General features: G+C 36.4%; 2 protein-coding genes across 3 annotated transcripts in view; one reads left to right on the forward strand and one right to left on the reverse strand.

The window, feature by feature from the left end:
* Positions 1 to 11,729, forward strand: part of aven (apoptosis, caspase activation inhibitor) — a 77,100-nt gene extending 65,371 nt beyond the window's left edge. Inside the window, 1 exon segment of the mRNA XM_042503063.1 lies at positions 11,032 to 11,729. Coding sequence (XP_042358997.1) covers positions 11,032 to 11,183 — 152 coding nt within the window. The 3' untranslated portion in view covers positions 11,184 to 11,729.
* ryr3 (ryanodine receptor 3) overlaps positions 11,596 to 13,222 on the reverse strand; it is a 142,537-nt gene continuing 140,910 nt past the window's right edge. For both annotated transcript variants that reach the window (XM_042503061.1, XM_042503060.1), the window contains one exon: positions 11,596 to 12,755. In XM_042503061.1, coding sequence (XP_042358995.1) covers positions 12,660 to 12,755 — 96 coding nt within the window. In that variant the 3' untranslated portion in view covers positions 11,596 to 12,659. The remainder of the gene's footprint in view (positions 12,756 to 13,222) is intronic.

The raw sequence follows: 13,222 nt of genomic DNA on the forward strand, positions 1-13,222 counted from the left end.
GCTGTTTTTGGCTCTTTTTGCAACTTTCTTTGCTACGGCGTGTCTTGGCAGGTATTCTAAGCTGTTTCCAGGTGTTTTCAACAGTTTTTGGGACATGTCAAATTTTGACATTTTTGCCTTACTATAGTCTTGGATTTTCGGTCATTTTTTCGACATGTCAAATTATGCTGTTTTTGGCTCTTTTTGCAACTTTCTTTGCTATGGCGTGTCTTGGCAGGGTATTCTAAGCTGTTTCCAGGTGTTTTCAACAGTTTTTGGGACATGTCAAATTTTGACATTTTTGCCTTACTATAGTCTTGGATTTTCGGTCAGTTTTTCGACATGTCAAATTATGCTGTTTTTGGCTCTTTTTGCAACTTTTCTTTGCTATGGCGTGTCTTGGCAGGGTATTATTCTAAAGCTGTTTCCAGCTGTTTTCAACAGTTTTTGGGACATGTCAAATTTTGACATTTTTGCCTTACTATAGTCTTGGATTTTTTTTCGGTCATTTTTTCGACATGTCAAATTATGCTGTTTTTGGCTCTTTTTGCAACTTTCTTTGCTATGGCGTGTCTTGGCAGGGTATTCTAAGCTGTTTCCAGGTGTTTTTTCAACAGTTTTTTGGGACATGTCAAATTTTGACATTTTTGCCTTACTATAGTCTTGGATTTTCGGTCATTTTTTCGACATGTCCAAATTATGCTGTTTTTTGGCTCTTTTTGCAACTTTCTTTGCTACAGGCGTGTCTTGGCAGGGTATTCTAAGCTGTTTCCAGGTGTTTTCAACAGTTTTTTGGGACATGTCAAATTTTTGACATTTTTGCCTTACTATAGTCTTGGATTTTCGTTCATTTTTTCGACGACATGTCAAATTATGCTGTTTTTTTGGCTCTTTTTGCAACTTTTCTTTGCTACGGCGTGTCTTGGCAGGGTATTCTAAGCTGTTTCCAGCTGTTTTCAACAGTTTTTGGGACATGTCAAATTTTGACATTTTTGCCTTACTATAGTCTTGGATTTTCGTTCATTTTTTCGACATGTCAAATTATGCTGTTTTTGGCTTTTTTTGCAACTTTCTTTGCTACGGCGTGTCTTGGCAGGGTTTATTCTAAGCTGTTTCCAGGTGTTTTCAACAGTTTTTGGGACATGTCAAATTTTGACATTTTTGCCTTACTATAGTCTTGGATTTTCGTTCATTTTTTCGACATGTCAAATTATGCTGTTTTTGGCTCTTTTTGCAACTTTCTTTGCTACGGCGTGTCTTGGCAGGGTATTCTAAGCTGTTTCCAGGTGTTTTCAACAGTTTTTTGGGACATGTCAAATTTTGACATTTTTGCCTTACTATAGTCTTGGATTTTCGTTCATTTTTTCGACATGTCAAATTATGCTGTTTTTGGCTCTTTTTGCAACTTTCTTTGCTATGGCGTGTCTTGGCAGGGTATTCTAAGCTGTTTCCAGGTGTTTTCAACAGTTTTTGGGACATGTCAAATTTTGACATTTTTGCCTTACTATAGTCTTGGATTTTCGTTCATTTTTTTCGACATGTCAAATTATGCTGTTTTTGGCTCTTTTTGCAACTTTCTTTGCTACGGCGTGTCTTGGCAGGGTATTCTAAGCTGTTTCCAGGTGTTTTCAACAGTTTTTGGGACATGTCAAATTTTGACATTTTTGCCTTACTATAGTCTTGGATTTTCGTTCATTTTTTCGACATGTCAAATTATGCTGTTTTTGGCTCTTTTGCAACTTTCTTTGCTATGGCGTGTCTTGGCAGGGTATTCTAAGCTGTTTCCAGGTGTTTTCAACAGTTTTTGGGACATGTCAAATTTTGACATTTTTGCCTTACTATAGTCTTGGATTTTCGTTCATTTTTTCGACATGTCAAATTTATGCTGTTTTTGGCTCTTTTTGCAACTTTCTTTGCTATGGCGTGTCTTGGCAGGGTATTCTAAGCTGTTTCCAACTGTTTTCAACAGTTTTTGGGACATGTCAAATTTTGACATTTTTGCCTTACTATAGTCTTGGATTTTCGGTCATTTTTTCGACATGTCAAATTATGCTGTTTTTGGCTCTTTTTGCAACTTTCTTTGCTACGGCGTGTCTTGGCAAGGGTATTCTAAGCTGTTTTTCCAGGTGTTTTCAACAGTTTTTGGGACATGTCAAATTTTGACATTTTTGCCTTACTATAGTCTTGGATTTTCGGTCATTTTTTCGACATACCAAATTATGCTGTTTTTGGCTCTTGTTGCAACTTTCTTTGCTATGGCGTGTCTTGGCAGGGTATTCTAAGCTGTTTCCAGGTGTTTTCAACAGTTTTTGGGACATGTCAAATTTTGACATTTTTGCCTTACTATAGTCTTGGATTTTCGTTCATTTTTTCGACATGTCAAATTATGCTGTTTTTGGCTCTTTTTGCAACTTTCTTTGCTATGGCGTGTCTTTGCAGGGTATTCTAAGCTGTTTCCAGGTGTTTTCAACAGTTTTTTTGGGACATGTCAAATTTTTGACATTTTTGCCTTACTATAGTCTTGGATTTTCGTTTCATTTTTTTCGACATGTCAAATTTATGCTGTTTTTTTTTTGGGTTCATTTTTGCAACTTTCTTTGCTTTGGCGACTATTTCTTTGCTACGGGTGTCTTGGCAGGGTATTCTAAGCTGTTTCCAGCTGTTTTCAACAGTTTTTGGGACATGTCAAATTTTGACACTTTTTGCCTTACTATAGTCTTGGATTTTCGTTCATTTTTTCGACATGTCAAATTATGCTGTTTTTGGCTCTTTTTGCAACTTTCTTTGCTATGAGCGTGTCTTGGCAGGGTATTCTAAGCTGTTTCCAGGTGTTTTCAACAGTTTTTGGGACATGTCAAATTTTGACATTTTTGCCTTACTATAGTCTTGGATTTTCGTCATTTTTTCGACATGTCAAATTATGCTGTTTTTGGCTCTTTTTGCAACTTTCTTTGCTATATGGCGTGTCTTGGCAGGGTATTCTAAGCTGTTTCCAGGTGTTTTCAACAGTTTTTGGGACATGTCAAATTTTGACATTTTTGCCTTACTATAGTCTTGGATTTTCGTTCATTTTTTTCAACATGTCAAATTATGCTGTTTTTGGGCTCTTTTTGCAACTTTCTTTGCTATGGCGTGTCTTGGCAGGGTATATCTAAGCTGTTTCCAGTGTTTTCAACAGTTTTTGGGACATGTCAAATTTTGACATTTTTGCCTTACTATAGTCTTGGATTTTCGGTCATTTTTTCGACATGCAAATTATGCTGTTTTTGGCTTTTTTTTTTGCAACTTTCTTTGCTATGGCGTGTCTTGGCAGGGTTTTTAAGCTGTTTCCAGCTTTTTCAACATTTTTTGGGACATGTCAAATTTATTTTTGCCTTACTTTGGATTTTCGTCAATTTTTTCGACTGTAAATTATTGGTTTTGGTTTTCTTTGCTATGGCAAACAATTCTAAGCAGTTAATAATACACAAAGAAGACATCAACAGCTTAAAAAAACAGAAACATTACAGTCAGACTTTAAAAGGATTTTGTTTAAAATGATGAGTCCTTGAGCAGTTTATTTGCTATGGCGTTGTCTTGAGCATTAATGGGTCAGTACAGCCTTTTGGGGACATTAGGGGATTTTGAGTTTTTGCCAGAGGGACTGTGATGTCTTGGAGGCTCTGGTCATTTTTTCGGCATGTGCTTGGTTCTAAGTGTTTTTCAAGAGACTCTTTGGTTGCATTGGTCGACATGCCAAATTTGCGAAAGACTATGGGGTCTTTGGGGCATTCCAATTTCCAGGAGTTTTCAACAGTTTTTGGGACATGTCAAATTTTGGCTTTTTGCCTTACTATAGTCTTGGATTTTTCAGTTTTTTTTCGACATGCCAAATTTTGGCAGACTTTTTTGGCGATTTTTGCAACATTCTATTGCTATGCTATGACGTGTCTCGGCAGTATTTCTAAGCTGTTTCCAGCTGTTTTCAAACAGTTTTTGGGACATGTCAAATTTTGACATTTTTTGCCTTACTATAGTCTTGGATTTTTTTATTTTTTCGAACATGTCAAAATTATGCATGTTTTTGGCTTTTTTGCAACTTTCTTTGCTATGGCGTAATTGGCAGGGTTTTGCAAAGCTGTTTAGCTGCTTTTAGCAGTGATTTTACACGTAATGCTACAGTTTGAGGTGTTTTCAGCTGTGGACTTTGGGACATTCAAATTTTGACATTTTTGCCTTACTATAGCTTGGATTTTCCAGTTTGGTCCACTTTTTTCGACATGTCAAATTTATGCTGTTTTTGGCTCTTTTTGCAACTTTCTTTGCTATGGCGTGTCTTGGCAGGGTATTCTAAGCTATTTCCAGGTGTTTTCAACAGTTTTTGGGATATGTCAAATTTTGACATTTTTGCCTTACTATAGTCTTGGATTTTTCGTTCATTTTTTCGACATACCAAATTATGCTGTTTTTTGGCTCTTTTTGCAACTTTCTTTGCTATACGGCGTGTCTTGGCAGGGTATTCTAAGCTGTTTCCAGATGTTTTCAACAGTTTTTGGGACATGTCAAATTTTGACATTTTTGCCTTACTATAGTCTTGGATTTTCGTTCATTTTTTCGACATGCAAATTATGCTGTTTTTGGCTCTTTTTGCAACTTTCTTTGCTACTTTCTTTGCAGGGTTTTCTAAGCTGTTTCCAGCTGTTTTCACAGTTTTTGGGACATGTCAAATTTTGACATTTTTGCCTTACTATTAGTCTTGGATTTTCGTTCATTTTTTCGACATGTCTATTTATGCTGTTTTTGGCTTTTTTGCAAGGGTTTTGCTATGGCGTGTCTTGGCAGGGTATTCTAAGCTGTTTCCAGGTGTTTTCAACAGTTTTTGGGACATGTCAAATTTTGACATTTTTGCCTTACTATAGTCTTGGATTTTCGGTCACTTTTTTCGACATGTCAAAATTATGCTGTTTTTGGCTCTTTTTGCAACTTTCTTTGCTACGGCGTGTCTTGGCAGGGTATTCTAAGCTGTTTCCAGGTGTTTTCAACAGTTTTTGGGACATGTCAAATTTTGACATTTTTGCCTTACTATAGTCTTGGATTTTCGTTCATTTTTTCGACATGTCAAATTATGCTGTTTTTGGCTCTTTTTGCAACTTTCTTTGCTATGGCGTGTCTTGGCAGGGTATTCTAAGCTATTTCCAGGTGTTTTCAACAGTTTTTGGAACATGTCAAATTTTGACATTTTTGCCTTACTATAGTCTTGGATTTTCGTTCATTTTTTTCGGCATGCCAAATTATGCTGTTTTTGGCTCTTTTTGCAACTTTCTTTGCTACGGCGTGTCTTGGCAGGTATTCTAAGCTATTTCCAGGTGTTTTCAACAGTTTTTGGGACATGTCAAATTTTGACATTTTTGCCTTACTATAGTCTTGGATTTTCGGTCATATTCTTCGACATGTCAAATTATGCTGTTTTTGGCTATTTTTGCAACTTTCTTTGCTACAGGCGTGTCTTGGCAGGTAGTATTCTAAGCTATTTCCAGGTGTTTTCAACAGTTTTTGGGATATGTGGTGAAATTTTGACATTTTTTGCCTTACTATAGTCTTGGATTTTCGGTCATTTTTCGACATGTCAAATTATGTTGTTTTTTGGCTCTTTTTTGCAACTTTCTTTGCTACGGCGTGTCTTGGCAGGGTATTCTAAGCTATTTCCAGGTGTTTTCAACAGTTTTTGGAACATGTCAAATTTTGACATTTTTGCCTTACTATAGTCTTGATTTTCGTTCATTTTTTTCGACATGTCAAATTATGCTATTTTTGGCTCTTTTGCAACTTTCTTTGCTATGGCAGCGTATCTTGGCAGGTTATTCTAAGCTGTTTCCAGGTGTTTTCAACAGTTTTTGGGACATGTCAAATTTTGACATTTTTGCCTTACTATAGTCTTGGATTTTCGTTCATTTTTTCGACATGTCAAAATTATGCTGTTTTTGGCTCTTTTTGCAACTTTCTTTGCTATGGCGTGTCTTGGCAGGGTATTCTAAGCTGTTTCCAGGTGTTTTCAACAGTTTTTGGGACATGTCAAATTTTGACATTTTTGCCTTACTATAGTCTTGGATTTTCGTTCATTTTTTTCGACATGTTATATTATGCTGTTTTTGGCTCTTTTTGCAACTTCCTTTGCTAGGGCGTGTCTTGGCAGGGTATTCTAAGCTGTTTCCAGCTTTTTTCAGCAGTTTTTGGGACATGTCAAATTTTGACATTTTTGCCTTACTATAGTCTTGGATTTTCGTTCATTTTTTCGACATGTCAAATTATGCTATTTTTGGCTCTTTTTGCAACTTTCTTTGCTACAGCGTGTCTTGGCAGGGTATTCCAAGCTGTTTCCAGGTGTTTTCAACAGTTTTTGGGACATGTCAAATTTTGACATTTTTGCCTTACTATAGCCTTGGATTTTTCGGTCACTTTTTCGACATGTCACAAACTATGCTGTTTTTGGCTCTTTTTTGCAACTTTCTTTGCTACGGCGTGTTTTGGCAGGGTATTCTAAGCTATTTCCAGGTGTTTTCAACAGTTTTTGGGACATGTCAAATTTTGACATTTTTGCCTTACTATAGCCTTGGATTTTTCGGTCACTTTTTCGACATGTCAAATTATGCTGTTTTTTGCTCTTTTTGCAACTTTCTTTGCTACGGCGTGTCTTGGCAGGGTATTCTAAGCTGTTTCCAACTGTTTTCAACAGTTTTTGGGACATGTCAAATTTTGACATTTTTGCCTTACTATAGTCTTGGATTTTCGGTCACTTGGGACATGTCAAATTTTGACATTTTTGCCTTTCTTTGCCTAGTCTTGGATTTTCGTTCATTTTTCGACATTTCAAATTATGCTGTTTTTGGCTCTTTTTGCAACTTCCTTTGCTACGGCGTGTCTTGGCAGGGTATTCTAAGCTGTTTCCAACCGTTTTCAACAGTTTTTGGGACATGTCAAAATTTTGACATTTTTGCCTTACTATAGTCTTGGATTTTCGTTCATTTTTTCGACATGTCAAATTATGCTATTTTTGGCTCTTGTTGCAACTTTCTTTGCTACAGCGTGTCTTGGCAGGGTATTCTAAGCTGTTTCCAGGTGTTTTCAACAGTTTTTTGGGAACATGTCAAATTTTGACATTTTTGCCTTACTATAGTCTTGGATTTTCGTTCATTTTTTCGACATGTCAAATTATGCTATTTTTGGCTCTTGTTGCAACTTTCTTTGCTATGGCGTGTCTTTGCAGGGTATTCTAAGCTGTTTCCAGTGTTTTCAACAGTTTTTGGGACATGTCAAATTTTGACATTTTTTGCCTTACTATAGTCTTGGATTTTCGGTCCACTTTTTCGACATGTTATATTATGATGTTTTTGGCTCTTTTTGCAACTTTCTTTGCTATGGCGTGTCTTGGCAGGGTATTCTAAGCTGTTTCCAGGTGTTTTCAACAGTTTTTGGGACATGTCAAATTTTGACATTTTTGCCTTACTATAGTCTTGGATTTTCGGTTCACTTTTTTGACATGTCAAATTATGCTATTTTTGGCTCTTGTTGCAACTTTCTTTGCTATGGCGTGTCTTGGCAGGGTATTCTAAGCTGTTTCCAGGTGTTTTCAACAGTTTTGGGACATGTCAAATTTTGACATTTTTGCCTTACTATAGTCTTGGATTTTGTTCATTTTTTCGACATGTCAAATTATGCTATTTTTGGCTCTTTTTGCAACTTTCTTTGCTATGGCGTGTCTTGGCAGGGTATTCTAAGCTGTTTTCCAGGTGTTTTTCAACAGTTTTTGGGACATGTCAAATTTTGACATTTTTGCCTTACTATAGTCTTGGATTTTCGGTCAGTTTTTCGACATGTCAAATTATGCTATTTTTGGCTCTTGTTTGCAACTCTCTTTGCTACAGCGTGTCTTGGCAGGGGTATTCTAAGCTGTTTCCCCAGTGTTTTCAACAGTTTTTGGGACATGTCAAAATGTTGACATTTTTGCCTTACTATAGTCTTGGATTTTCGGTCAGTTTTTCGACATGTCAAATTATGCTGTTTTTGGCTCTTTTTGCAACTTTCTTTGCCACGACATGTTCTTGGCAGGGTATTCTAAGCTGTTTCCAACCGTTTTCAACAGTTTTTGGGACATGTCAAATTTTGACATTTTTGCCTTACTATAGTCTTGGATTTTCGGTCACTTTTTTCGACATGTCAAATTATGCTATTTTTGGCTCTTGTTGCAACTTTCTTTGCTATGGCGTGTCTTTGCAGTGGTATTCTAAGCTGTTTCCAGGTGTTTTCAACAGTTTTTGGGACATGTCAAATTTTGACATTTTTGCCTTTACTATAGTCTTGGATTTTTCGTTCATTTTTTTTTGACATGTTATATTATGATGTTTTTGGCTCTTTTTGCAACTTTCTTTGCTACTGCGTGTCTTGGCAGGGTATTCTAAGCTGTTTCCAGGTGTGTTTTCAACAGTTTTTGGGACATGTCAAATTTTGACATTTTTGCCTTACTATAGTCTTGGATTTTCGGTCTCACTTTTTCGACATGTCAAATTATGCTATTTTTGGGCTCTTGTTGCAACTTCTTTGCTAGAGCGTGTCCTTGGCAGGGTATTCTAAGCTGTTTTCCAGGTTGTTTTCAACAGTTTTTGGGACATGTCAAATGTTGACATTTTTGCCTTACTATAGTCTTGGATTTTCGGTCAGTTTTTCGACATGTCAAATTATGCTGTTTTTTGGCTTTTTTGCAACTTTCTTTTGCCACGACATGTCTTGGCAGGGTATTCTAAGCTGTTTCCAACCGTTTTCAACAGTTTTTGGGACATGTCCAAATTTTGACATTTTTTGCCTTACTATAGTCTTGGATTTTCGGTCACTTTTTCGACATGTCAAATTATGCTATTTTTGGCTCTTGTTGCAACTTTCTTTGCTATGGCGTGTCTTTGCAGGGTATTCTAAGCTGTTTCCAGGTGTTTTCAACAGTTTTTGGGACATGTCAAATTTTGACATTTTTGCCTTACTATAGTCTTGGATTTTCGGTCATTTTTTCGACATGTTATATTATGATGTTTTTTGGCTCTTTTTGCAACTTTCTTTTTTGCTATGGCGTGGTCTTGGCAGGGTATTCTAAGCTGTTTCCAAGGTGTTTTTTTCAACAGTTTTTGGGACATGTCAAATTTTGACATTTTTGCCTTAATTCTATATCTTTGGATTTTCGGGTCACTTTTTTTGACATGTCAAAATTATGCTATTTTTGGCTCTTTTGCAACTTTCTTTGCTATGGCGTGTCTTGGCAGGGTATTTCTAAGCTGTTTCCCGGTGTTTTCAAACAGTTTTTGGGACATGTCAAATTTTTGACATTTTTGCCTTACTATAGTCTTGGATTTTTCGTTCATTTTTTCGACATGTCAAATTATGCTATTTTTGGCTCCTTGTTGCAACTTTCTTTGCTATGGCGTGTCTTTGCAGGGTATTCTAAGCTGTTTTTTGTCCAGCGTGTTTTCAACAGTTTTTGGGACATGTCAAATTTTGACATTTTTGCCTTACTATAGTCTTGGATTTTCGTTCATTTTTTTCGACATGTTATATTATTGATGTTTTTGGCTCTCTTTTGCAACTTTCTTTGCTATGGCGTGTCTTGCAGGTATTCTAAGCTGTTTTCCAGGTGTTTTCAACAGTTTTTGGGACATGTCAAATTTTGACATTTTTGCCTTACTATAGTCTTGGATTTTCTGTCATTATTTCACTACTTGCATTATCATGATGTTTTTTAGTTTGCAACATATTATGCTGTGGTGTGTCTTGGCACAGTACGTAATGGTATTTTGATGTGTTTTCAGCTTTTTTTTTGAGATGTCATATTTTGACATTTCAGCCATTTTTTCAACAGGCATTATTATCGTGTTTTGGTTGTTTTTTTGCAACATACTGTGCTTTGCGCGTGTCTTGGTAACTTATTTTATGCTGTTATGGGGTGTTTTTTAACAATTTTTGGGACGTCATATTTCGACATTTTTTGCCTTACGAAAGCCTTGGTTTTTGCGGTCATTTTTCAAAATGCATTGTTTTGGCGCTTTTTTCATTGTTTTGCAGCATATTATGCTAATGCATGACTTGGCAAGGTATTTTTATCAGACTGTTTGAGTGTTTTTCAGCTGTTTTTGGGACATGTCCTTTTTAGGACATATTTGCCTAGTTTTGCCTTTTTTGGTCATTTTTTTCACATGCATTCTATTCTTGGTGTGTTTTGGTTGTTGCGTGCAACATAATTAAGTCTATGGCGTATCTTGGCACACTACTTAATACTACTACTACACTTAACAAGCACATTCTGTCAAAACCCATAGTATCAGTCATCGTCAAGAAATGTCAAATTTGAAATGTCCAAAAAATTGGCTAGAAACAACATCATATATCTTGTAGAGATGTGTCATAGTATACAAAGTGGGGAATAAAGGCCAAAAATTTAGCATGTCAAAAAAATTGCCGAAAATGCCATAGTATGGTATGTCCAAAAACGTCAAATTTTGACATGTTTAAAAAACTGCTGAAAACTACATGAAAAAGCATGTTGTTACCTTCTTTAATAGAATGTTGAAAAAACTGCCCAAAACACCATAACATAGCATGTTTACAAAAAGACAGATTATGCCATACTATAATATGGCGAAAAATGTCAAAATATGACATGTCCAAAAAAAAAGCTGAAATTCGCATAGTATAGCATGTCGAGACGCATCGTAGTATAGAATGTCAAAAAAAAGCCCAAAACATCATAATACAGCATGACGAAAAACAACCAAATAAGCCATGTTATAGCATGGCGAAAAATGTCAAAATATTCCACATCCAAAGACAGCTGAAAACCACATAAAATAACATGTCGTCCAAAATGGCACAAAAAAAGTCATACTATAGCGTATTGTACAGAATAGGGCAATAAAGCATGTTGTTTAAAAGAGCATAAAGAGGGTTCATTCTCAGCATCAATGGTTTTTAGCACAAAATGGTGAGTGTGTTGAGATCTTATGTTACATTTTCCCCACGTGTTCTTTTAATCTGCAGCATATGAAGAAGTGAAGGGGGCGGTGCCAGAAGCGATAGAACAGAAGATGGAGAAGGAGAGAGAAGGTGTCACGCATCTCAAACCTGCTTCCGTCAGGCAGGAGATGACCGAGGAGGACCTGGAGGACTGGCTGGACAGCATGATCTCCTGAAAATCAATTCGAACAAAAGGACCTGATGAAGACAGAAGAACAAGTTTAAAAACTAAAAACTGGACTTTGGTGTTGAAATTCAAACTTAAATTTCACCTTTAAAGTCAATTACAAAGTTGACGTGTTGGACAAATATTCAAAAAGGACTTCGAAAAGTAAAATATTCTTTGCTTAAGTCTCTGCTTTTTGGTTTATTGAAAAGAGGCAGTCAAGGCAGTAATTATAGTTTGCGAGGTTGAATGGGAGACAGTGTGTTTAGAGGTGACACAGGTCTGTTATAATGTATCCAAATGTTGTAGTTGCATTTCGTGTTTGAGAGAAAGAATGATGTGTTCCTTGTGATAAGTTTCAGAAATTTCGCCATCAGAGGAATCTGAGCTGCAAAGGGGAAGGACAGACAGTGAAACTTTGCTTTATTGCATCAATTACTTTATTCATTTCCTCCCCCTCATCAAAAGAAATGCGGTTTACCAAAGCTACTACATACATACAAACTGTCATACAATAGCAGTTAACCATTTTGTCGTCAATAAATCCTTGAACCAGGTTTTGTTTTTTTCCATTTTCCTCTTTGGGGGCTCTTTTACTGTGAAAAGAAGTGCAGGCGGGCAGGACATCACAGCTTAGAAACAAAACCAAACTAAGCAACATTTACACAAGGATCATCTATATTTTATACAACAAATGTTTTCTCTTTTTATAATTTTAAAGCCACAAAACTATTTTAAGCTAAATCTGCTTGTAACTAATCCAGAGCTAGAGCACTGCTTGTGTCAGGAGGGACAAAAATGATAAATTTGTTTTGCATAGTTTCTCATAAGGCACGTCGGCACATGATAAACACCCAAAGTGAGTCGTCTCTGGTCCTGGAAGAACCATCTTTTGTGACTGTTTTCATCTGACAGATTTGAAAGGCAGATCAGGTCTCACTCACCTTATTTGATGTTAACTGGATCAATAGTGATCAATACTAGCAGCACATATCCGTTCGGTTGGTTCGGTAACAAGTGACACGAACATCCTGGCGTTAATTCTAGAAATTGTGCATATTCAGACATTCAGCTGTCATGCTGTAACCCTTCACGTGTATCAAACGTCTACACACAACAAATTGTGCAACAGGTTGGGGTTAAGCAAGTGAAAAGGCAATGTGAATCAGAATCAAAAAAAGAGTTTGCATAAAAGAGGCGTCGTGGCAACTGACTATTTTTCAGTTACAAGGAAGAGGACTTGGATGCACAAACCCGAAATGTCCAGTTAGTGGTTCACAAAAGAAATCATTTTCTTAAAATGATTTCTTTTGTGTATCTGATATTCAAAATGTTTTTTTGTTTTTTTTTTTCAACACCATGGCAGCAGATAAAGTCCAGCAATTCTTCAGGTTCTATTAACAGGGTGAAGTCAAGTTCAGTGTCTCTTTCGAATAGAAGGAAAGTAGAGAGGAGTGTTTGGGGCTCGACACAAGGCTGGCCATCTCTAACCCAACTGGTCCTCATACTGCTTACGGAAGCAGTCTCCAGTAGGGAAGAAGTCCCAGCATCTCTCCTGGTACATCTTCCACACATATGACTCCTGAAGGAAAAAGATCTGTCAGTTTCTAATGATGTAAGGGGACATTTCACACATTAGGATCAGTTTTATAAGTTATAATATAAAAAAGTCATACTAAAAAAGTCATACTATAGCATATCGTCGAAAATTGCAGAAAAAAGTCATAATAATAAGTCATATTATGTCATGTTCAAAAACGCACCAAAAAACTCTTACTATAGCATGTGTTTCAAAGTCACAAAAAAGTCATATTTTAGCATGTCGTTCTAAATTGCAGAAAAAATTCATACTACATCATGTCTTTTTTTATTCTTTTTTTCCTAAAATAACCAAAAAAGTCATACTTTCGTAGGTAGTTCCAAATTAGCATCACTATTCATACCACAGCATGTCGTCTAAATATCATGAAAACAGTCATAGTCTAGCATGTCATCCAAGATGGCCTGAAAAAAAAAACATACCAAGCATTTCGTTCGTGTTGTCCAGTA

The sequence above is a fragment of the Plectropomus leopardus genome, chromosome 16 (genome assembly GCF_008729295.1).
Source record: "Plectropomus leopardus isolate mb chromosome 16, YSFRI_Pleo_2.0, whole genome shotgun sequence".
Taxonomy (NCBI): domain Eukaryota; kingdom Metazoa; phylum Chordata; class Actinopteri; order Perciformes; family Serranidae; genus Plectropomus; species Plectropomus leopardus.